Raw genomic sequence first — 25489 nt, 5'->3', positions numbered from 1 at the left:
TGTATTTTTATATTTTAATGTATAATCTGAGCTGTTGTGGCATGGAAGTTCTAGACTCAGGAAGTAAAGCATACTCTATGGTGCAATACCTTTTGGACAGCTTCTCAATATGCTTTACAGAAATTATAATTGCTGAACAATAGAAAAAAGAGAAAATACAAATATTAGTTGAAAACACAGGCTGAATAATGTAAGTAGTCAGCATGAACTGTAAGTCTTAAGTGATAGCAGATGCCTGTCAGTCCTGATCTATCTTTACATATTGGTACACAGTTAAGGCCTTTTGTCAATAGTTCATAAATTTATAGTTAATTTCCATTTAAGGGTAATCTAGATCTTTAAGACATAAAACCCAAATTTGTTCACTCTACAGGAGATCCACGTGATTTGTAGAGACTATGAACTTTGCAAAAACATTTCTAGTTCTTATGTAAACTGAAGATAATATGTTTTCTTATGTTAATCAGAAAAAAAAAATTATAAGATTTTCAATTTATAGGGTACAATTCAGCAAATAAATTGATATATGGATTTGAAGTTATTCATATCAATTAGAAAAGCTGACTTTCTGAGTGTCTCTGCAAACCTTCCATTATTAGAACAAGATACAGCTGTCTGTTGCAGTGGAAAGGTAGATCAGGATTTGCTAGTACCTCTGCTAATTGTGTTAGCCTAAGTAATAGGGGGCTGTAAGGGAAGTAGGAACTCTACAGCCAGAACTCTCTTCTTTCTTGCTCATTTGGCAGTTAAGCGTAACCTCATACCAGGTAGCATCTAATAGGAGAGGAGGGAAGCCAGGTGGAGGGGAAATGTTCAATAAAGTTGAGAAATACAAAATAACCGGTATTTCTCTTCCAGATCAAGAGGACAGTCTTTCTTAGAATGACTTTTATTTTTTCTTGTTTATTATGACCACATAGAGGAACTTTTAACAGAGGTCCCTTCAAAACTTACTAAAAATGGAAGGCAAAACAGTTTGTCTGCATTCTTTAAAGACGTGACACTTGTAAGAGGTTAGCATGTTATTTTTATGGCATGCAACGGTAATTTCACTGCAAGGTGAGTTTAATAAATCTAAGACAAAAAGGAGATTCCTTCTGATAGAGGAGAGCAGACAAGAAGTTCAGGTAAAAGCCTTAAAAGAAATGAATAGCATTAAGAGCAGAACTGCTGAAACTGGCAAAATAAAATATGTAACCTTAATTATTATAGTATTGTCTTAAAAATATTGATAACAAGAACTGTTTTTAAGAAGATGCATTTTTAGGTAAGTGTTTTCCTGACTCTGAGTAGTTAGAGGTACTTGGGGAGATAAATGGCGTCAGCAACCAACTGTGCACAGTTTGATTTCATGTCTCACTGCATTTATTCTGAGTTGGCCATTTGGGGTCATAAGAAATCACTTAAATTAGTAACTGTGTTATCACATACTGCAGTGATGGGTTCCTATGTATTCCACCATTAAGAAAATCTGCTGACTTGACCTCTGTTTTGATGTATTGCATGATATCATGACGGAGCTTTTTCTGACATTGACCCATCAGCCATTTTGCGCATTTGTGAGCTCTCTGATTTTGCATTTCCTTCAAAGCTGACGGGCTGGCAGTGCTGGCACAACCAAACTCACTCTGACAAAACACTGCTTCTCCAACACACACAGTGACTATTGACAAGGAATCATAATTTTCTGTGCTATTTTTTTTGGCTTCTAATGTGATCATGGGAAGACAGTGGATCACCTGTAGCAATGAGCAGACCAATTTGGGGTCCTCTTTATCCTCCCACGTTAAACTTCAGATGGTACTTCGTGAACAAGGTTTCTTGTTCTGTGACTGCCCCACATATGCCTTCATGTGGCAATGGATTTTGAGTTTCTTTTAATCAAATTCTGGCCTACATCCCTATGGCATCTTCCTCACAAAGGTTTGGGGGTTTTTTGGAGACAATCTTTTTGTAGAGCTCTAGCCTCCCTGCTGCTTACAATAGTAGAATACATGGGATATTTCTGATGCAATTCACTGATAAGGTGAATCTTCTGATTTCACTTAAGTTCTCTTGTTGACCTCTCTCAAGACTATGAGAAAGCCAGTTTCCAAAATGTGATTCACAGCATATTTTTTTATATTTCTTTGGGAAGATTGTGAATAATACTGGAATTAGGTAAGAAACTTCATATATATATACGTATATATATGGATTATGCGCTTTTCAGATTTTTTTTTGATATTGCCTTGCCTTCTTGAGAATAATTAACGTAAAGGAAACAGGAAGGAGGGGGAGGAACCCACAAGAAAGGCACAAAAGGCAAAGGGAAAAATTACAGGTAAATAGTTGCAAAGAAGTTAACGTTATAATGGGTTAGTGATCAACTGGGAAATAGATATCTAGACAGAGACTAGCAGCATAACACATCTGTGTTAAGGGCTGAAAGCCTTGGGTCAAAGGGAGTCTTAGACTCTAAAGATACTAAAGGATAAAGGGGAGTGGGTTACGAGCCTGATCAGAAGGAAAGAGAATTATGGCAGAAACAGAACAGTCAGGTTCTTACAGGCAAAGTAAGTATTAACTGACCTGAAAGGAACCTTAAAAATGGTTGCAAGAGAAGATTAGGGTATAGATATGGGGAAATGTGAATATGGAAAAGTAATTTTACTTTTCTACCTCTTAGCAATCTATGCTTTGGATCTTTGGGTAAAAGAACAAATACCATTGCTTTGAAAAGACTCTTCTTGAGTCACTTTAGTCAGTTGCTGTCACAGGCTGCTGAGGGATAAGGACTTTCAGCTGCAAATTTAGTGTATCATATCAACACGGTTAGCATCTGTAATCCATTGAGCTAATCTGAAGGTGAGAGGACTGCCTGATTTATCCAAAGCAAGTTATAGGCAGAGAGGCCTGTCATCCAAGTGCATTTGTGGTGGGCGAAAGAAAGGCTTTATCTGTATCCAGGACAGAAGATAAGGGATGAAGGGTTGGAGGTTTTTTGTTTGTTTTATTTTGTTGGTTTTCTTCCATTTTCTCTTTTTTAAAATATTTTTTGGTGTTTTCTTTTTTTAAAAGGTGAATACTAACACTGTTTGAGATTCCTGTCTCCTCTCTAAGTTTATCATTCAAGCAACTTTTTCAAAGCCTTAATACACTGCAAATGTTGCCAATATTTCCTCTTGTTCCTGTTTTCTTTATAGCTGTGAATTCCTGTCAAATTTTTATGATATAAAAAGTAGAAATCTATATTTTGCTGCCACCTTATTTTTAATATATGTTGGTAATTTAAATCTTAACCATTTTAAAAACATTGGTAAAAGGCATCATAGGTATTCTTAGGCTGTTTTATGTTTGCTGAGATGCTTAAAAGAGAAAAGCGTAGACAAATATAATAGTGAATTCAGATGATCAAAACTTCCTTCTTGAAAAAAAGAAAACTTCATAAAAGGTACTTAGGATATTCTTGACTAATTCTTCTGGGGAGAAAAGTACTCTATGAAGGTTAGTCCAGCTTTGCAGAACTACAAAGTCAGAGGGACTTCTTATCTCATAAAATAAGAACCATCTATCCAAGCCTTTTATGAAAGGCTAGTGACTGTGGATATTGATGTTTTTGATAGATGAAGTACTCCCAAACCAGCTCATCCCAATATGACTCATCAGACTGAGACTTTATATAAACAAGAAGTTCCCTCAGGATTTAAACTTTCAACTGGATGATTAACTGACAAAGCTAAAAATCCAGATTCTCAATACAGAGAAACTCTATAAGTTTCAAATTAATGAGCAATCATTCCGTTAGATAAGTTCTAACACTGCACCAGGATTTCAACAAAAAATGCTCTGATAAATGTGGTGATACCTTTTCCATTACTCATTTAAGCATTTCTGCTAGATGTTTTTATGGACTTCAGAGAATAAAAGTGTGCCCCTGTTTGGAGAAGTAAAAGGCAGTGTTCAAGAGGGCCATACTCAGAATAATGAATTTACTTGTCTTGTTAGTGTTGCACAAATCCTTCTACCAGATTTCTTATTTTTATCCACAATGGCACAAAATTTTGACAGGATGCTTAGATACTGAGGATATTATCATCCATCTGGGTGAGATTGAGTATGTAAAAAGCCAGTACTCCTTTGTTGTTTTTATTTTGGGTTGGGGTTTTTTTGAGCGTGATCTTATGGAAATTAAAAGGTTATTCTGTCCTATTATTATGGGCCTGTAAGTTATCTGAGTGTTGTTTACTAAGGTCTCAATGAAGAACAATTTGTACATGATGTTTCTGTACAAAAAAGTCAGAAAAGGGCAACAAAAATGAGTAGAGCCAAGAACTTTCAAGTGAGAATGATTGCATTGCTTAAATTCACTTTTTTCAGAAAGAAGTGATACAATAGATCTATGTATCATTTTTATACGAAGGCTAAGTTAAGATAAATATAATGGTTAGATTTAAAGATATCGCTAGAAAGGAGGATTGTAGGAAAGCACTGAAACACCACAGTCCCTTTGTTAGGGATGGAGAAAGGGATGTTAAATTAACAAACTTGTTTTAAAATACTACTGTGTAACTTTTAAAAGCCTAGGTTATTAAAAATATTAATGTGGACTTAGTTACTACTGACATAAACATTTGTTGAAAATGTATGTCTGCGCCTAAGTGTTCTTTTCTAATCAAACCTGACTGTGGTTTTTAAAACATGTCCTTCCCATCACATTCCAGTTCACCCTTATCTTTCTCGATGGCTTATTTGCAAATGAAAGGTTTCTTAGCCTCAGGACTAGAAAATTATTTCATTTTATTTGCAGATTGTTTAAGTTACTTGCAAGAAAACCTCTGTTCCATAATATCACCCTGGAACATGATACCATTTTTTGATATCCTCATTGCAGTCCCATTTGAGTTTGGGAAAGAATACCAAATTCTGTTACTTTTTATGTCAAGTTTTGAGGCTAACATGAAGACAGTTAATGAGATTGTTTATTTATACCAAAAACCAGTTCCCTTTTGCATTTCAGTTACTGAAAGATTCTGGGCATTTCTACTAGGATTAAGCATAAATTATACCAAAATCTAAGGCCATTTAGCACTTTTTCAGAGAGAGTCTAAAGTTCAAATTTCTTTTGGGGGGCCGGCAGAAAAGTCACTGGTCATAATTAAGGATTTTTTTATATGCTTGTGATTAGTACCTCTGGCTTCTTACAGTTTAACACCATCCTGATGTTGCCACTGTGGGCAGCTGCGTGCAAAACCGTATCAGTAAAGTGATACATATCAGCCAAAGAAATAGCATGGACTGTCACGTTTGAGCTGTGCCTTTGAAACCATTTCTTCAGTACAGCATGCTTAATTTGTTTGTTGTTGTTTTAGAAGGTGTCACAGTGGGAGAAAATTAGAATAGGCAAGCCAGAAGCAGAGCTGTGTTTTGGGGAAGAAAACATTTTGGTGCTTCATCTCTGCTACCTCCCTCAACCCAATGAAAGGTCTCAGTGGTAGCACAGCTCATTTCCACTTAAATGCATCCACATGGGAGGGATTAAACCAGGGGTATAGAAGAGCACCTCTCACCCAAGATGGGAAAAAAAAAAAGGGAAGACAGACTTGTTCTTTGGGTGACTGCATTGGTACTGGCAGGCTGCATGCTCCTGTTAGGACAAAGCAGGTCAGTGAGCTTGTTTGTGCCACGAAATGTGTGAAGGCAGTAATGTGCAATTGCATTAGTGGCCACAGTGCTCGTTCTGACTTTATAGCTGTTGTGCTCCAAGAAAGATGTTTTCAGGGTTGTCTGAGAAAAATGGGGATTAAACTGGTAAGTGTGATTCGACTTGAAGTAAGCACAAATGTAAGGCACAGGGATACCCTGTTTGTTCCAGTCCACACAGTAGTGGATAGCATTACAGGAACTCTTTAGTATGTGAAGAAAAAAGACAGCATTATGGCAAGTCTTTGGTATGTGAAAAAAAAAATGTAATTCTGCAATATTGGAGATGTAGGCAATGGAGAAAAATGTGCAGTATTAGGAGTGTACATATTTACCTGTTGTTTTAGAATGTGAAACCTAAATATCCCCCGGTTGAGTCAGAACCCATTCAAAATGTTGGGTAAGAGAAAGAAGCTCTGTCTGGACCAGCACCCATGAACACATTTCAATAGGATAAACTATGGGGAATTCACAGTTCTCTGTGCCTCATGTTATGGAAGGAAAGGTTCCCCATCAGAGTTTCAGCTGCATTTGTGCTTTGGACAATGAAGGTACTAAAGTAGTTATCAAGGAGTAGCCAATATGCTCTAAATTTATGGCTCCTTTACCCTTTTTTCTCATGAATTTTTATTTCCCTGACAGTAATCTTGGAAGGTATCAAACTGAAACAGAGAAGGAGGGAGAGAGGCAGGTTTACTAAATACAAGGCTGTCATAACTTTTAACAAGGTTATAATATGCAGAAGCGTTACTTACCATATCCTGCAATATTCATTCACACTGCTAGGAGATCACTGCAAGACAGATAAAAGTAAATACGTTTTTGCACAGCGGGTAGGGAGCTTCCAGAATTCATTGCTATAGGAGGCTGGGTTGAGACAGTATAAGCCAATTCAAGAAGATATTAGAGACATTCATAGGCAGCAGGTCAAAAGACTAAGAAGATACAAAAGAGAACAAAAGATATGCCCTCCAACATCCCTCATAGAATGATTGTGGACGCTGGCAGAGCACAGGGGGGATGGAGCACAGAAAATGGCCACACTCACATGTTTTCCTTAAACAGCCGCTCCCCGTGTCACTGACCACAGCAGCATGCTGGCCTGGGTGCATGAGCATGTCTCATGTTCTTAGCTGACTTCTGCCTAACTAATGAATTGTTTAGACCAGAGTGTCTCAAAGCTTCCCAGAAATGCAGCAAAATTTAATTTCGTGGCTGTGACAGAATTGCTGCTCTAGGCACCATCCTCCTTGAGAGTGCTGAGACAGAGAGCGAGCTGTGCCCCACCACCATGGTACGTTGACCATGGGCTGGCTGCCCAGGAATTGCTCTGCTGCTGCCACTGAGCCAGCACAGGGTGGCTTAATATTAATTCTTAATTAGCAGCTTCCTTGACACCCAGATGTAGATCTTTCTCTCCAAGCCATGATTTTTTTTCCACCATCATTTTGCAAACACAGCTAACTGCTCTGTATAAGACTAGAGCTGGTATATTACAGTTGACAAAGCTCCCTGAATAATTTATATCTAAGGCTCCATTTCAGAGTTATTTGTTATCCTATGAGTTTTCCCCTAGGATATGCCATCTAATTTCAATTTAAAAAGTAAGTTCGATAAATTACCACTGCGTAGAAGTTGCTTTAACATGCCATTTATGAAGGTAATGGTGCACATTGTAGCAGAAGTGTTTCAGAGTTTCCACTCCTGGGATTACAGATTGACAGTAAACTGGTAAATGGGGAACAATGACGGGTTTGCTAGAAAATTGAACAAATCCACCTTAACATATCAAAGCAAATCACACCTTAATGTTGTGAACTCCATAGGGCAATGTTTCTGCAACAGCATGGACACCTAGATTCCCTGCTCAAATTAAGCAGAAAGGAAGTGTGTATGTTGTGTGTCATGTGTATTTAGATACCAGTTGCTGAAAGTTCACTTAGTTCACAGTTTCCTGCAAGCATTAAGACATACTTGCAGTAAAGGTGTAAGTGAGGCTCATTACACTGGCAGTTCTTAATCCTTGGTTTAAAATTATGTGAATCTTGTTATCTGCCCTAAGTATATGATTTTCTAAAAAAAAAATTATAGCTTCAGAGAGTAACCAGTGTAGGTAACAAGTTCAACAATGATTTAACTAAGTGTCATCCAAATATTACTAAAATATGTATAAGTCTCTGTTATCTTCCAAGAGAAACATAAGTTATAATATTTTTACTTTAAGAAGTAATATAAATTATATAGCAGGAAGTGCATTTCAGAAAAATTCACTTTGTTTACATGTCTTGCCTAACTTAAAAGAAAATCATGTCGTTGCAGTCAGTAGGACTATTCTTCTGTGCATGAGGCCACATTTTGGCAAAATATCTCTCCTTAGGCTTAATTCTTACTCTTAACACTTATTATATTTAATAGGATTTAAACATGTGCTTAAATTAATGAAGTTAAGTATTTCTTGAGTAAGATTAGTGACTAATTTGGCATCTGCTGATTTTAAATCAGTGCTTTATATTTTATTTTATTACTTAGTCATGCAACTGCATACTTCGATAAGAAAATATAATGTAACATTCTCCTACCAAATAAATGTGCAAATCTAGAACTGCTTCTGACTGAAATTACTTAAGTAGTGTACCCGAAAGAAAGGGACTGATATTTGGGTTATACCAGATAGAAGTAATGTAGCAGTGAATCCCCAGGCTGGATATATTTTGCTTTAGTGACTAGTATCTAAGGGCCTGAGGTGTTCCATCTGTGAGACAGTCAGGATTAACTAAGACGGCTTTTCCTTCCCAGTCACAGACCTGTCTTTTTGGTGATTTCCCTCATGTATATTTCAAAGTAGATCTTGTTACATGGAAGTAAAGACTGCACACCAGCAATAAATACATCCTACTGTCTGTTAGGCAAATCTCATAAACTGTGGAGCTTCTTGAGAGTCTTTAGGAAAGAGTGAGGTATCACTTGCCAGTGCAAAGGCAGATGGGAATCTGCAAGATGGTCAGTTCCCTTCTCTGTGGTGCCCTCAAACTGCCTAGGGGGTTTTCGCTGTCAGCGCTTTGCCTTTGGCCTGTTGGATGCGAGTTCATGAGGCACAAGAGGAAAGCTTTTGCAAAAGAAGGATTTTAAGTCAAATTTTATATTGCTTGTGATAACATTTGCAACAAGCAATTATTTGAGGGAGGGATGCAGAAAGGGTGGAGAAAGGGATGGGCCATGACACAATGCAGCAACAGAAACAAATTTAGATTGTGTGTAAGATGTACTACTTTAAGACTGATATACCTGGTTCAGGAAGAAACACTCAGCGCATCCAAGTACACTTGTGGATGTGAATAGCCCAAATAATTTTAGAATCCATTTACAAACCACTTACATCTACCTCAGCCTGCTTGCATGATTTCTGACACCTATCAGCCACAGAGGACCATAGTGCTCATCACACAAATGGAAAGCTGTTTTCACTTGGCTTGCCAAGCATCTTGCCAAATTGTGAGCTCTGAAACCTCACAAGCACCTCTTTTTAGTTTAGGAAAGATCTTGGCCAGTTCCCGGCCCAGTCTCTTTCTTTTTTTTTTTTTTTTTCCCTCTGCTTATTCTTTCACTTTCTTTAGTAGATCTTATCCAGGATGGTGAAATTGAAATAGTGACAGTCCATTTTTTCCAGTAACTCAAGTAATCATTTAATATTCTTCGATGGGAGGTTACTATCCATAGGTTTCTGATGCTCCTGTTTTGATGTATATGTTGCATACATATGCTTCATGTATCTGACTAAATGCATTGCTTTGGATTCAACAGGCCAGAACCAGTACTGTGGACAAAGGATGGTGGAGAACTACCAGATCCAGAGAGAATGGTTGTCAACGGCAGAGTCCTAAGCATCAGTTTCCTAAACAAAACAGACAATGGCACATACCGATGTGAAGCAAAAAATCCTATTGGCCGAAACAGCACAGAATATGTCCTGATAGTACATGGTGAGTGTGTTCTCATTAGGTTTTTGGTGCATGTTATGCATATATAGCATTTCAAGAAAACACAATCAGTTGTTTATGATCATTACCAAAAGAATAGCAAGAAAAATCTGGAAGTATAATTGCACTTTTATTGGTCCTGTCATCTAGTTGTGGGGAGAATGTTTACTTCCTTTTATTGGCATGCCCCTCTTCATACAGTTTAAACAAAATATATTCACATATGTTGTGAACTTTTTGCAAAGTAAGCACCTGTAAAAATGTTTTGCAGTGTGTCGGTACTGTTTTATAAATACTTGCCTCAGGCACACACTGTTCAGATAAAGCTAGTTACAAAAGGATATATGAAAGGAAATATGGAAATGCCAGATAGACAGGGATTTGAGGATATCAGATACTTCTCTTCACACAAGTTATAGCCTGCTACTGAGAAAATTCAGTTTAAACAAGTTAGCTGATCATCGTTTGGCCTATCGTCAACAGTCAATCCACAAAAATGTGTCATGTCCTAAATTCATGTTATTTCTTCTAATAAAATTGAAAAACAGGAAGGTTCAAATTAAATTACAATTGATTTATTTCCCTTAAAAAACAATATGTGTCACATGGAAAGAATAGTAGGCTTTTACATTAATCATGAAATAGATTGACATAACTCAGGTATAAGAGAAACTATAATACAAAGCTAGCATTTGCCTTCAATACAGCTTTGCAATATGGATCTAGCAGTCTTGAAACATAATATTCTCTTATCGCTGATATGTGTGTGATAATTCCTGAAAAATTATGAGGTTCGTAATTTGAATTTTAACCTAAGTGAATATAGAGGTGAAAGCTCCACTGTAGTTCATGACGGTACTTTTTTTTCCTCTAGATTTTTAGAAAAAATGCAACTTCTTATAAAAATGACAAAGAAAAATTAAAAAATCTAATACAAATTATAGTCTGTAAATAGACATGGGAATTATATAGATTTTATTTGCTTATGATTATATCAGATATAACAAATATGTGTTTCTTTGGTGTTTGCAAGCTCTCAAAAACATTTTTCACTGAAGGTTTAACCTGCCTTTAGGTATGTGGCAGAAAACTTTTAATAAGTGCTACTTTCAGCTTTCAGTAATGAGATATTTTTGACGCTGTTGATGAAATGTGATTTCTCAAAAGAAACCCTTAGATTACTTTTCATTTTTCTTCAAGTTCACTATTAGTTTATGTAGGATTAGTGGCACAAGTAAGGAGGAGGTCTTTACATGAGGATCACAGAGCCTGTACTGCTGCGTGAGTATTTCTATATTAAAGACAAACAGAGAAACTAAACCCTCTAACCTCTACTTACATTCATTATTATAAAGAGAAAAAAAAAAGAAAAAATGTTTTTTACATCCCAGAGGTAGTGTTGTATTGGTTGTTGGCTGCAGGCACAAAGTGCCCTGCCTTTGATGAGGTAACAGCTTCTGTGCTTACCGAATTTTGAAAGTTCCGTTGTTTGTGCTTTCTGCCCAATGTATTTGTGTGGCTATTTCTGAAAACACAGTCTTTTATAATGGTAGATTTTTCCATCAGTGGTGACTTTGCAATATACCTCTATCAAAGAATATTTCACTGTCTCCTATGTGTTTTTGCATAGTGGCGTGCCCCCTGTTGATCTGATTAACTTGTGACAACTTCATGGCAGTCTGTAAAATCATTCATTATCAGGAAGGCATTCTGTTATGTTTGGCAGCACATTAGACATGTTATCAGGTTTAGCTTGCACATTGCTGACCTTTTCTGTTATGAGTAGCAGAGTTTTCCTAATTGCATTTCTGCAATTCCAGTGGTAAAACTAGAGAAGGTAAATGTCAGGTGCTTCTGAGGTTTCTGAAACAATGAGAGTAGTGTGACAGAGTATGTGATGATGTTTAGTGCTTAACAACTTACTGCATTTCAGAGTTGTTAAGTTTATTTTAAGTTCAGAGGAAACTGACACAATTATTTTATCAGGGGTAGCGCAATCAGTTGTACAGATCAATTTAGGCAGTGTCTTATCCCTTTCTTAGCTCATTGCATTCACAGATGTCTCTAGTGATACATAATCCTCCCAAAATTATACAATATTCTCTCTCTTTAGGGGCTAGCAAACCTACTTTTTATCATTTTATGAGATGCATTCTCCTATTTAATAGAAGATATATTTTTTTTTCTGTATCTTCCTAAATACATCCTTTGATTTCTTATACCTTCCCCTATGCCTAATGTTTTTGATGTTTTGTTTTTTTTTTTTTTTCTATTCCTTCATTGGAGCTGATTTATCATATAAGTATGTAGTCTTACTTGAATGTTAGGTTTCTAATGCAAGTACATACCAGATTTAACATAGGGGAAAGTATGTTCACAAAGATGTGGGAGAGGAGAGGGGAGGAATCTGCATGAGGAGAGAATCTCTTCACAAGAGATTCTTTTAAATTGCAGGCCAAGGTAGTAAGGTCTAAGAAAAGTCACCTACGAGATCTGTATGGAGTAAGGCATAAATGCCCTGAGTGCTAGTGACCACTGCATTAACAGAGCTTCTGGAAGTCCAGCTCCACAGTTGTTAAGCAACTAATAGTTTTTAAAGGAAACTCTCAAGACCAGGGGAGTAGCAGTGATGGAGAGAAAGAGTGATAATCATGTCCAGCTTTGGAGAGATGCTATTGCTGATTCAGTTTTTCCAGGTGAGCTTGTATGAGAAGGCAGGGGACATCAAGGGAAGGTATCCTCTGCAGAGGTAACTTGATTCAGAACTTTTCTTTTCTTGTCCATACTGTGATTTCCTTTACATTTTTTCACTTCTACTTCAACAAATTTTCTGTCTTTCTGTTCATTAAGATTGCAAAAGTTACATGTGGCTTCTATTCCTTTTTTCCTCCTATGAAATCCCCCTCAGTGAGACTCAGTCTACTAATTCTCTCAGTTTCTGAAGTTATCTTCCTAACTCAGAAGAGATTTAGACAGATTTAGCACAGAGAAAAGCTTGCCTATAAACGGAAGGTATAGTTTATCATAATTAGGGATTAAGAGTAAGCAAAGTATTTATACATATTAATTTATCCAAACAAAGCAAAGAGTAACCCATGCCTTTAAACTGGACCAACATAGACACAAAATTATACAGAAAAGTAGTATTTTTCCTCCTGTCAATGATGATGTGGTAATACTGTTTTGATATTAAGTGATGGCAGTGGAAATAAATATTGCTATAAGCAGATGAATGGCAATCTGTCTAATATAATTAGTATCTGATAACATAAAAAGTCTTTTTATATTTGTAGTGTAATTAAAGAAATCAGACTTCAGAGAAATTGAATATATTTGAATCAGGTAAAAGGCATAGGCTATTAAATATGCTCCTGCTGCTTTGCTGAATCAATACGACTGCTACTCTCATTTTTCTTAAGTTTTATTATTAATAATAAATGTCAAGAAAACACTTCATGAAGCGGGAAGGTGGGCACAAAGTCAGACTTTATAGGCAGCAGTACAAAGGCAAGACGTGTAGTTTGCTCAAACATTTGTCTCATGCAGTAGCAAAGGCACAAGCTTTAATGCCTGTAGCTGTTGTCATTTCTGTATTCTAATTGGTGAGCTTAGTCCTTTAGAAGTGCACATTCTGGCTAGATATATTACACCCTTTCTTTGGTAATGGGCCCCAGGCAATTTTCCCTCTCTTCCAATTTATTAAGAATTTTTGTTTACCTTTGTCCAAATACTAGTCATTAATCATCAGTAAACAGAGCTAACTGTCAAACTCATGATGCTCAACCCAAAAACATAGATTCTACTTGCAAAGCTTAGGTAATAACTGCATTGATTTAGCTGGAGATGAGAAAGGAGGTAGTCCATCATCATCAAACTGAAGACAGGTCTTATGTATGTAGCAGTAGTTCATAACCTCTGGATGTCACTGCTGAAGACTTAGTTCGACATCCTATTGAGTGGGTGACAGAAGTCCACTTCATTGGGAAATCTTAATGGAAACAACAGCATTTGATAATTTGCAAACCTATTGGAAATAAAGTACCTTGGTGAAATATCCTGATTTGCTAGTATAAAGACACACATTCAATTAATTAAAATATTCAGAGCTATAATGTGTCACATATCAATTATCTATCAAAGCAATATAGAAATGAACATGAACCAGCAGCTGTGGATGGTCAATGCAGTTCTTGCTGCCACAGTTATACATACAGTAGAAAGCGATTGAGCCCGTAACTCAGTATCTCTGGAGAATAAAAAGTGGTAGAACATATTCCCTTTGCTTCAGCCTCTCAATTGTTGTGTAGTTTTTTCTTGGACAAGTTATTTTTTGCAAACAAATGCAACTGAAAGACCAAGTAACATCCCCGTTAATATTTTGAAATGTACCGTCAAACAGAAGATCTCCTACAATATATAAGACCAAAGGTCCCACTGCATCTTTCCTTTGGATTATAATGTATTTATCTTCCACCTGCTTGTTCAGTCCCACCTCAAAACATTTATCATCTTAGCTTTCACAACTACCCGTGGCACCAAATTTCTGAATTGAATTATGTGCTTTGAGGGAAAAGTATTCTCGTTTGTTTGTTTAAGCCTACTGCTTGATCTCTTCACTTCCCAACTTTCCAATCTATTTGGCTTCTTTTGCTGTTAGTGCTGTAAGTATGAAAAATCTCGCTGTGATGGGTGTTCATGTTTGTTATTCTGATGGCATTGTCTCATTCCTCTTATCATCGCTGCTGTTGTTTCTTTCAAATCCCAGTACATTTCCTGTTAAAAACTCTCCCACTTAGGCCAGTGGCTTGTATCCTCTTCTAAGTCCCACAGCTATTGTTAGTTCTATGATCTCATTTCTACCTTCATTTTGCCATTTTCTAGTCTGATCACTGCATTTTCATGCTGCATCAATAGCTTCTCAAGTGTTTCCACCTCGCTCTCAATTTCTCACTAATTATGATCTTAGACTCTGCATTTCCTGGATTCCTGTCCCTTTTATCCTCTCTCCTTTCATGGTCTCCTTTTCACCTTTTTCTTCATTTTTGGTCTAGTAGTAAATGTCTGTGATTGACAGTTCTCCGTATCTGAAACAGGACTATGCTAAATTTGCACAAGACAGTTTATGAAGTCCTGTCTCCAAATACATTTATAGAAGTTCACATTCTGTGGCCACTCATAATTCCAGCACCTTGCACTTCTATAAAAGTTTCTTTTTAAATTAGCAGAAACTCTGTGGAATCCAGACCACATCTGAAATAAGACAAACTCCATTACCTGTATCTATTCTAGATTCCTTTATCTTTGCTGTTCATTTGCCTACTATCACATTTTTATTAAGTTTAATTTCTGTTGTGGTGTTCTCATAGGGGACCCTCTCCTTCCTTTATTTCTGTAACTCACTTGTGCACATCTCTCACTCTATGAAATTAAAAACTGAGTAGAACAGTAATTTGATATAGAACTGAGGAGTTGAGATTTTTTTTGTTTCCTTTGAAAACTGAGCTTATCGCATAGGCAATAGATCTCCTGGTTTGCAAATATTTTCACTATAGGCTGCTGATAAATCTTGTGTGCTGTTTTTGGACACCTTACCCTCATAAACATATCTCAAAACCATATCAAAAATATTCACTGAAGGGGCAGGGGGGAAAGGGAAGGAAAGGAAGCACCATCCACGTGGAGCAGCCCGCTCATCAGTAATCTAGTTGCCCTCTGTTTTGATGTTAAGACCCTAGCCATTGAGGTAGCTGGACAATTTATAAAGTTTCCTCTATAGTTCCTGAATTGAAAAGTCTCATTTACAAACACATCTCAGAGAAAAGACTTTATGGGAGAATCCTACCCTTTGACTGAACAAAGCTTAGGCTTTGAGAAAAGAGAATTGAGCAGATCCATGGTGTAATGGAACAATAATAACATATACAGATACGACAGAGGTTTTTTAGTAAAGAAACAACCTTGCTGTTATAGCAATCAAGTCCTATCAAGAATATGAGGTTCAGAAGACTGCGTAGGACTTCATTTGAAATTCTGTGCATATGAATACTTATGCTTTTTAGTTTTGAGATTTTTTTTTATATCTGTATTTGAATTAAAAGCAAAAAGGTGTCTCAGTTTTGAGTCCTTAAAAAAGAGGTGAAAAATATTTCCTATTCCCATCTCATAAAAAGTAAAAGTAACATCAAAAAGTACAGAAATCAACTCACAGACAGAGGAGTCTGAGCTTTCAGCTGAAAAATAAATAAATAAAAGAATGGTCATGAAGGCTTTCTCCTTCTCAAAAACCTTCCTTTCCACCAGTCATCTTTTTTTCCCCTTTTTTCTCTCTTCCCCTCCCCTACTATGCATTCCTACATACACACACATATTTGCTATCCCTCCCCCTGCCCCCCCCCCCCCCCCCAAACAAAACCATAACCAAACACACAAATAAACAGAATTCTAGTAAGTTATCCGGGAAGATATCTCTGTTTTTTTCTTCTTCATATCTTTGGAAATCCACACCAGCTGGATGGTTTTCTTGCAAAAGCTGAGGTGTGGAGGAGTGAAGTTTCACTGTGTCAGGCCTAAGAAAGTAATTCATTATAACCCTGTTTCATTCATATGTTATTCTACAAAGCATAGCCCTTCAAATTGTGTTGAAATATTTTGGTGTTGTATATACGTCAATGTTCTAAAGTGACACTAAGGTATTAAATCTCAGTTACATTAAAAAAGGTGGCCCAGACCTTAAAGCACGATGCAGATGAATGCTGCACAATCAGATGAATTAAGAAATCATTGTGTAATATAGCTTTTATTTCGGACTAAAGAAGAATCATGTTTAGTTGACGTTTTCAGGTATAAGAAGTCTGTCATGAAATTTATTGTGGAATTGTTGGCTTAATTTTATGGATGAATTGTCCAGCCATTATCCCTGAACACTTACAAGGCAACTACTTTGAAATTGTTTTTATTTTGTTGTTATTTATCAGCAGATAAATACTTGAATAGTGGGGTCTATAGTTGAGTTATGTGAACTGATATTTCTTCATGTATGGTGACCTTAGAAAAATAAGGTACACTTCTTTTTTTTCCTCCAGATAAGCTCAGAATTATTTTGGAAAGGTCAAGAAAATAACATTCCAAACCACAGTAACACTTTTGGGGAATCTGTTTGACATTTCTACATTTTTATATTAGAGTACTGCTTTTGATGAAAGAAAACATTTAAAATAAGTGATTTTGTTATATAACATATGGAAGATTTTAATTATTTTTTTTTTCATACCGGAGTACTGTTTGAAATTACTAAATTCAGAGCAATTCAGTTGAATTAAATCTGAATTTGTCCTGGTTTTACTTTCTCTCCCCCCCCCTCCTGGTGGATGATGCAGCAAAAGCTCTCTCCAGGTCCAGTCCTATTTGAATAGACTTCCAGTCTATTGGAATGGAAATCTAGTCTATTCTAGACTCCACTTCTATTTTAATAGAAGTTTTATTCTAAAAGAAAAAAAAGTAAAGTTGGATAATGTCTTTAATAATGAACTACACTTGAAAATATTTAATTTTCTATGTACATATATAATTGGCTGATGTGATAGTTCTTGATTTGTATTCCCTATGTGATTTCTGGAAAGGAAATTATTGTGTGTTAGTAATGAATTATAATGATTTTCTTTCTCCATACACAACAATTGCATAAAGTTAATATTTTGTATGTTTGTATATGGATAGAGCATACAATAAAGTAATTGTTGAACTAGACATACTAGATATATTGCTGTTGCTCTTTTGAAAAGAACTGCTTTAAATATACATCTTAAGTGATGTGTATTTCTAAAATTGTGCTGTTGATTTTATTATCACTCTGCTGTAGTAGCACAGCTTGCTCTCTAATTTTTCTGGACTGCAAGCTTTGCTATTGCTTATACCTCTAACATTCTTGAACTTTATTTCAATCAAACCTTTTTAGTTAAGGGGTCAAACTGTAAAATTACTGTGTCTAACATCATATGCAATCTTCATGAAAAAAATATAACTGTTAACAGAATAATTTCACTTGAGACTGATGACAAAGTTATAGTCTAACAGTTGCTAATGATCTTCTGTTTCCATCTAGATCATTTATTATTCACAAAACCCAAACCATAAAGAAATTATTAAAGTGACTTGGTAATTTTCTAAATTGAAATCTTTCCTGCACCATTAGGTGCTACGTGGAATGCAGATAAGGGTGTCCTGTCTCTATCTTTCTCATATGGCGCTTCTATAACTTACCTTTCTTTTGAGAATAGGTTGCTCAGATTTTCACTCAATTCAAGAAAGGAAAATGAGATACTATGCAGTGATATTACTTAAAATGTCAACTGGTGTTGCTAGCCTGGTAAGATATCAGTACCATGTTTTGTTCCAATTGAGATTACAAACCTTGCGAAGGTATCACAAATCATTGGTTCTGAGCAAATGGAGATAGATCTAAATACTTTGGGGAGACTGCAGACAGCATCCTGAGTCTGAGGAGGATAAGGAAAGCTTCTGTAAAGATTATGCATCTCTCTTAGGGAGCTCTGAGAAATTCTGTATCTAAGGTCTCTAATATGTAAAGATGAGCATAGAGGCTCAGAGAAGTAGACACTTAGGAATTTGATGATCTCAAACCATTAATATTTCTAACATAGACAATTTGATGTTAATAATTATTACTTCTGATTATTCTATTTTTGCTATTTGTAATTTTAATAATTGATGACTTGTGTACTTTTTCTGGAGTTTATTTTAGCCTACGTTTCTATATTGTATAAAGGAAAAAATATTCAATAAAATATTTGTTACAGTATTCTATCAGTATTTTACTTGTAGCAAATAAGGTTTTCTTCTACCCTTGTTTTCAGTATTCTTCCAACTAAAAAACAGATCAAACTGACAAATATTTGAAATTTCCCTGAAGAAAATCTAAAAAGTCTTCATAACATCTTTCTTCACAGCATAGATTCAGTCTAAATTTGTGGTGGGACCCAAAACATATTTAGCCCCTCCTCCAAAAGGGAAACCTCTAATCTTCAATCACAAACTATTTTTTCTAGCTCTTACTGCTTGAATTCTTGACCCAATATAACACAATTCTCTTTGCTTTGTAATTAAAGCCACATTTCTTCTTAATATGCCATATCATAGCCTTTCTGCACTGGATCTTCCTCTGGCTTGCTATGCCCTCCTACGGTGAATTGCTTTGACTTTGTCTCAAAGATACAGAACTGTTTTGACAACTTTCAAGAAAGCTCATTGCATCGATCCTTCTGTGTCGCTCCCGTGGAAAGGGGAAGAGACAGCAAAAACTAGCCAGGAGGATAATAATGGTATATCTCAAAACCATTTTCAAGTTGCAGGGGCAAAAAAAAAAACCCACAAAACCATTGCTAGCAAGTATAAGTATGGATCTACCAAAGTTGATAAAGTTGGTTGGAACGGCCAGTGCCATATGGGGATCTCCCCTAACACCCTGACTTCTTTCACAAGGCTGTGGTTCCTTCACTGGCACAAAGCAATCTGTAACCCCTTTTGAAGAAACTTATCCTGCAGGTGCCTGTGAACAGGTCTCCAGATATCTGCTATGACTGATGAAGTTCATGTTATGGCATAAGGTGATGTGTTATTTGTGAGAAGAGTGGTCCAAACAATTTCCAGTCAGGATTGCTTTTCCTTTGTTAGAAGGCATGAAGACAGAAGAAGTAAATTTTTTATTTCTTTTTTCTTTATCTACTTTATACTCTAGCATGCGTTTTCTTTACTTTTTCTTCCCTGGTCCCCACATAGCTTGTTTATTCCTCAGATACACACTTGAAGAAAAAAAATTGGTTTTGTTTGGTAACCTCATGTCTGAGGGGGGTATCTTTCAGCTGAAACTACATGTATTAATCCTTATCACAAGTGAAGAAAGAAATGAACCAAAGGAGAGGAGGAAGGACAGAAAAAAGTTTGGCAGGGTAAAACTGTAGGAGTAGGTAAACTGTTTTACTCTTGAGGTATTGCTGTGGGTCATTGCACTACTGGGTTTGTTTTTCCCTCTGTCATTTCTATTTTTTTTGTATTTTCTGTAGGTTTCCTAATCCTTGATTAGTAGGAGGCAGGGAGGAGTTCTAGGAGGCTGACATGCTGAAGTGCTAGTTAGCTGCTTGATTGAGGAGAGATCTGGATGGCTTTTGTCATTCACAAGCAGGAACTAAAATCTCTTTGCGCTGCTTTGTATATCATTTTGTTCAAAATAAATTAGCAGATATGACCAAGCATTCTTTATAATAAGTACAGCGATATTCCATTGGTGAACTGTCCTATTTAATGGCTTGATAGTTAAGGTACCAAATGTCTGACAGCGTGAAGGGAAGCTGAATAATATGCATGTGTCCCACCATTCATAGTAGTGTTTTATACAAAGCCAAAGAGTCATGGGGGTAATTCAACTACATGTATAGAACTCTTTTGAGCAAAAAAAGACAGAACATAAAAGACTGACAGCTAGAAAGATAGGGCCTTGTTTTCTCAGGTAATGTGGTATGGTGATAAGAATGCTAGAATTAAGTGTATTAGTCAAAGACAGTGCAAAGGAGTGCAATAAACTACGTTTTAGGTTGCAAAAATGCTATTAACTTGCCCAAGGTGATTTTCAATGGGATACAGCTATCCAACTGTGATAAAGCATTTCAGATTAGTGTTGGACCTCTTTGATTTCATTTTGAAATAAAGTAATTTAATATAAATAACATTCTCTGTTATCTCTTTTTGCTAACCTTAAAATTATTGCAGTGAGTTTTGAATTGTTTAAGCAATTTCAGTGATTTGTCCTGAATTTTTCAGAAAAATGAAAGCAACAACCATAATAAAATAGAGATCAGCAGTCTGTTTACCTCCATTTACTTTCAACACTTGTCTCCTTAGTGGGGAAATTTTAGAAAATTCTCCTTGGCCTCTTTCTTCTTCCTAGTGCAATTCTGGCTGAGCTTTTTGAATTTTTTTGCACAGAAAGAGTCAAGTGTCATTCTGAGAAAGCTGTCATCTTTGCTCAAGGCTGCTGGTGTCTGAATTTGTATTGTACATTAGCTTTTCCTTATAGGTTTTCAAGGGCCAGCTGTCAGTACTTTATTTCATTTAATTTTGAATACTTCTACTTTATGGCTTGGAGAAACAAGGAAATATGGCTTGTCTGTTTACTTAAAAAGAATAAAAATGAACATCACAGCCTTAATGTGATTTTTAAGCAGTGGCAATGGGCCTAGAACACCATATTAATAATGATAGAGTGCTGCGCTTTTGGGCAAATTGTGCTGGCTTTATTCATACAAGATGTTTGGTGGCTTTTGTGGTAACATTTTGTCTTGAATGCAGTGAAATTGGCACTTCAGGTATACGGACAACTGCTTTTTTATAAATACAATTTTAAGAGGTTTTGGTTTCTTTTGTGTTTTTGATTGGTTTGGGTTTTTTAGTAGAAGATTAAAATGGGACTCGGGAGATCTGTTCTGAACTCCCCTGTCAGGCTCAGAAGTCTGTAAAATGTAAGACATTCCACTTAATGCTTCTCTGTTCATTTCCACAGCTGTGAAATGGGAATAATGCTACCTCCTTTTCCCTAACATTTGGTCTGTACTGTCTAAATAATGATCTTACAAAACGTCAAGGCAGAGATCCCTTCTTTATTGCATATATATTTGTTAATGAAGAGTTGTGAACAAAATCAAGACATGCATAGATGTTTTTTTTATAAGTAAAGCAACTTCATTTCAGGCTGCAGTCTCAAACAATGCTCTAAAACTTTACCTTTTTATTAAAAATGTTGAATTACAAAATTCTTAGCCTATTGCATGCTCTGCAAATTTTACTTAATTTCTTTCAGGCAAGTTGCATAAGTGTCAGTAATTTTTCTCAGTGCTGTATTTGTAACTGCTTTAATTAGAAAGATGGACTTTTATACAAGATGGAACTACTCCCTTAAAATAATAGACTTTATTAATATTACTACTATTAAATAGGAGGACTTTTTTTTTAACTACTAGCAAAATCTATGGTAACTTTGGGAAAAGAAAAGGTCTTACATTATACTTTTGGAGTGATCTGAAGTGTATACTGTATCCATATAACTCCAGAACATGGAATATTAATCCTTCTGTTGAATGCTTGTTTTGATTTGTCCTTAGAGGTACATCTTGCAGTAATAACCATTAATAAAATAGAACTTAGAGCACTTGAAAAGAGATTCTCCACTATTAAAGAATTTGCCTCCTTGAGAATTTAGAGTTTCCTTGTGCTAAGATAACCTTCAATAGCTAATCATCAGGTCAAGTTATTATCTTATCAAATTTATCCTTTTATGTTCTCTGTGTATCACCTGGTTTTAGGACAATTAGAAATTAAAAAATAATGCATTACAACCTATTTTTCTACAGTACAAATGTAGCAATTCATATAATCTGCCCCACCAATACTGAACAAAAATAGGTAAATGTATTGAGAGATACTACATTGTCACCTTTTATTCTTCTGCTTCACTGAGAGCAAGAATGGCGAGCTTTTTAAATGGCTAGACTGGTGATAAACAATGAGCCTGATGAACAGTGAAATGGGACCGTGTTCCTGCATCCCAGGGCCTTCATTGCAAACTTCTCTTTCTGTTTCAACGGAGCTGCAGTTAGAGTGCTTTGACTGATCACAAATTCAGTGGAGTGGTATGGGGAGTAAAGTGATCCCTAAAGTAAGCACTGAAGGCTTCAAAGGTCAAACCCTACACTTTGAAAGTAATCAGCCACTAGTGCAATATTTAAATGTTCATGTTAGCTTCTTTCCTGTGAAATGTTTGATTCAGATTTCCTGTGGTCCCTATGTACAACTCCGCCAACTATATGTGCAACAGACTACTCTAGTCTCCAGGTGACAAGGTTCATTTGTGGCAACATCTGTGCTGTGGAGAAAGGTCATGGATTTCTAGCCAGGAAAAAAATGAAGAATGCTTTTTTGTGTGTGTGTTTACTGCTACTCTTTGAATTTTAGTACTCATGAGCATTATACTATGCATAGACCCAGTGCCCACTAAATCCCAAAATCTGTTCTGTGCAAGGGGAGAGGTTCCAGAGGAAGTTTGGGGCTACCCCCGCTCAGCAGGCTCATGGAAGGTGGTAGAGGTGTGTTTTATCTAAATATCTCTCCCTGTCGCCTGACCCAGGGCCCCACAGCACTGCGCAAGAGCTGGCCTGAGCCCAGGCAACCCCACCTGGTAGGGAGAGGGAAGTTGCAGAGCCAGTCACTGCACTCAGTCCTAAGAACTTGTCCTCCCTTACCGTGTCCTTCCTATCACATTAAGGCACTTCCTTCCCATTACTTCTTTCTTGTCACCTGCCTGAGAGCCACAGCTCCTTGTTTTCTGTCAGCTTGCACACCTATCCTGAGCCCAACCTGGCTATACTGACGGAAAATTAGCCTTTCACACACCTGTAGTCTTTGTGAGTCCTGCTGTTGCTCTAGTGCACAAAATAAATGAAATAATCAATAGAGGAGTTTTTTCAAGACAATTAAGGGCAGTTAACTTTTTCTTCATATTTCAATGTCAAATGAAATGGCATAATCAGATATAACTTGCTACTACACCTTGTTTTTTCATATTCATCACATTTTTTATTTTGTCATGAGCAATTCGGGTCAGACCACGCGTTGTTAAATGTGCCATGGTGTGATATCAGGTCCTCATGTTAAAGGATGAACTTCCAAGTGATTTGGGATGACACCATGCTGCCAATACTAAGTACTAATATTTAAATAGGCTTTGTTCTTTTGAGTTATATTCTCAACTCTCTAAGGATAGAATTTTGGCCAGGGATGTATAGATACCAATTTTTTGATTGGCTCTTTAAAAACAGAATAAGACATTGTCTTTTTTTGCTATAATTTTGTAACATCTCATCCTCCATTTTCTACTGAAACCCATTGCATTTGAAATCGGGAAAAAAAACCTCAACCAAACTATCAAACTTTCTATAAGAAGAGAGAACTATTATTCTTCTCAGTTCCTAATTTAGGAAAAAAGAGCAATGAGATCAAAATCCTAGTATCTCTTATGACTTGATTCTTTTTCCCGCTGCCCTGACTGTGCAACCAAACTATGCTTAATCAAACTTTACTGAGCTGTCCCACATCTTCTAACGTTTAATATAATCTACAGGCCGTCTTAGAATCATGTGACTATGGGAATTTATTTTCTCTTCTTTCTAAGATGCCTAGCATTTTTGGCCTAGCTATATGCCTTGCATTATGAACTCATCCACCGGAAGTCTCCAATGGTTTTAACTAGGGATCTAGATCTACATGGAGCTTTTGTTAAAAGGGTTTGGGTATTTTTTAATGACATCTGATTTGCTAGCAAAAATGTCAAGCACATAATTGCCATTTCAGAGTTTCATAAATCTGAATCAATTAGTAAAAAGAACCCCTTGACCTCCTGTCTGTGAGCCTTCATGATCGTTCAGTCTAAGTCATAAGGAGCTATTGGCACATGATATTCAAGCTGAATGATCCTTTTGTTCAATCCCGTTTTCTCAGAACAAGGCTAAATGCAGCTCCCTTTGAATTTAAAACCTTGCTAAATTATTTAGTACTACATACCACAGACTGATTAAATTTTGCACGGAGTAGTGAGATTGTTTCCCAGGTAGGTCATCACTCAGTTCAGTTTACCACTTAAAATTTCTTTCATTCTCAGTCAAAATACAGCAAGGGCCATCCATCATTATCACTTTGTCCTTTAATTTTTCTGTCAGCTTTTGTCAAGCTTGAAACAAAAGCCTTTACATTTTTATCAACTGCAACTATTGTTGTCTGAATTGTGCTCAGTCATTTCAGAATATCGCTTGTGTTTTTACCAAACAAGTCAAATATTTTCAATAGGTCAAATCTATCTTTCACATAAGCCTGCTAAACCAAACAGAACCATTTCTCATTTCTTTGGAAATGGAGAGTAAAAATGCTTAGGGCCAAATTGGCAGTGAGAGTAAATTGTCCAGGCTCCCTGCACTTAAATGGATGAATGTCTTCTGCCTTAGTAAGAAGAATGTGGCGTCAATGCAAGAAAGAGGGAGAGGTGAACAGGAACTTTTGATCAGGCAGGGCCTGACAGTGTTTTGAGCTGATCTTGTACAATGCCATTCATAAACAGACTACATCCATGCCTCTGCTAAAGAGCAGCCTCTAGACCAAACCAAGCATTGCATGCTCCTCCTTTTTCCACTCTCCGCTTGCAGTCAGCCATCATATTGCCAGCTGTCTGCCTTCACCTTGCCAGTGCTCATGTATTTGGATGGCATGCTAACAGACAGTAGTGGCTGTGAAGAATGCCTTTCTAAAACCTTCCGCACACTTTTCTCTGCATCCACTGAACAGTGACATTACTTCAGGTCCTCTCTGAAAAGAGAGTTCCTAGCTGAGCATTTGCATCGCAGTTCAGACGCCCCTGTGTCACTAGAGAGCAGTTAGGAGCCCATCTCTTTCATTGAAAATCCAGTTCAGGTCTTACCTGTATAACCTGTGGGAACATAAGTGAAAAACAGTTGGGACTGTAGTCAGTTACTCCCTTTGGCATGAAGTCTAACCCCTTTCCTATTTTCATCAACATTTATGGAAACAATTAGTTCCCTGTGAATTATTTCTATTTCAGAGGTAGTAAGGTGATGAACTGAATACCAACTTAAATACGTTATTGAATTTTTGACTGAATATCTGTCTGTCAGCAAACATTCATCTTAGGAGTGAGGTTTTAAAATTAATGGTGACAATTATTGCTTGACTTCTAGATCTCTGAGCATGGCTTTCCT

At 36.6% G+C, this 25489-nt stretch overlaps 1 protein-coding gene across 2 annotated transcripts in view; it reads left to right on the top strand.

The window, feature by feature from the left end:
* The window catches only part of CADM2 (cell adhesion molecule 2), a 125353-nt gene that overhangs the window by 51267 nt on the left and 48597 nt on the right, over positions 1 to 25489 (top strand). For both annotated transcript variants that reach the window (XM_074169152.1, XM_074169144.1), the window contains exon 5: positions 9484 to 9662. In XM_074169152.1, coding sequence (XP_074025253.1) covers positions 9484 to 9662 — 179 coding nt within the window. The remainder of the gene's footprint in view (positions 1 to 9483; positions 9663 to 25489) is intronic.

Source organism: Numenius arquata, chromosome 1 (genome assembly GCF_964106895.1).
Source record: "Numenius arquata chromosome 1, bNumArq3.hap1.1, whole genome shotgun sequence".
Lineage (NCBI taxonomy): Eukaryota > Metazoa > Chordata > Aves > Charadriiformes > Scolopacidae > Numenius > Numenius arquata.
Note: the sequence above shows the minus strand (reverse complement) of the source record. Positions and strands in the feature narration are given on the sequence as shown.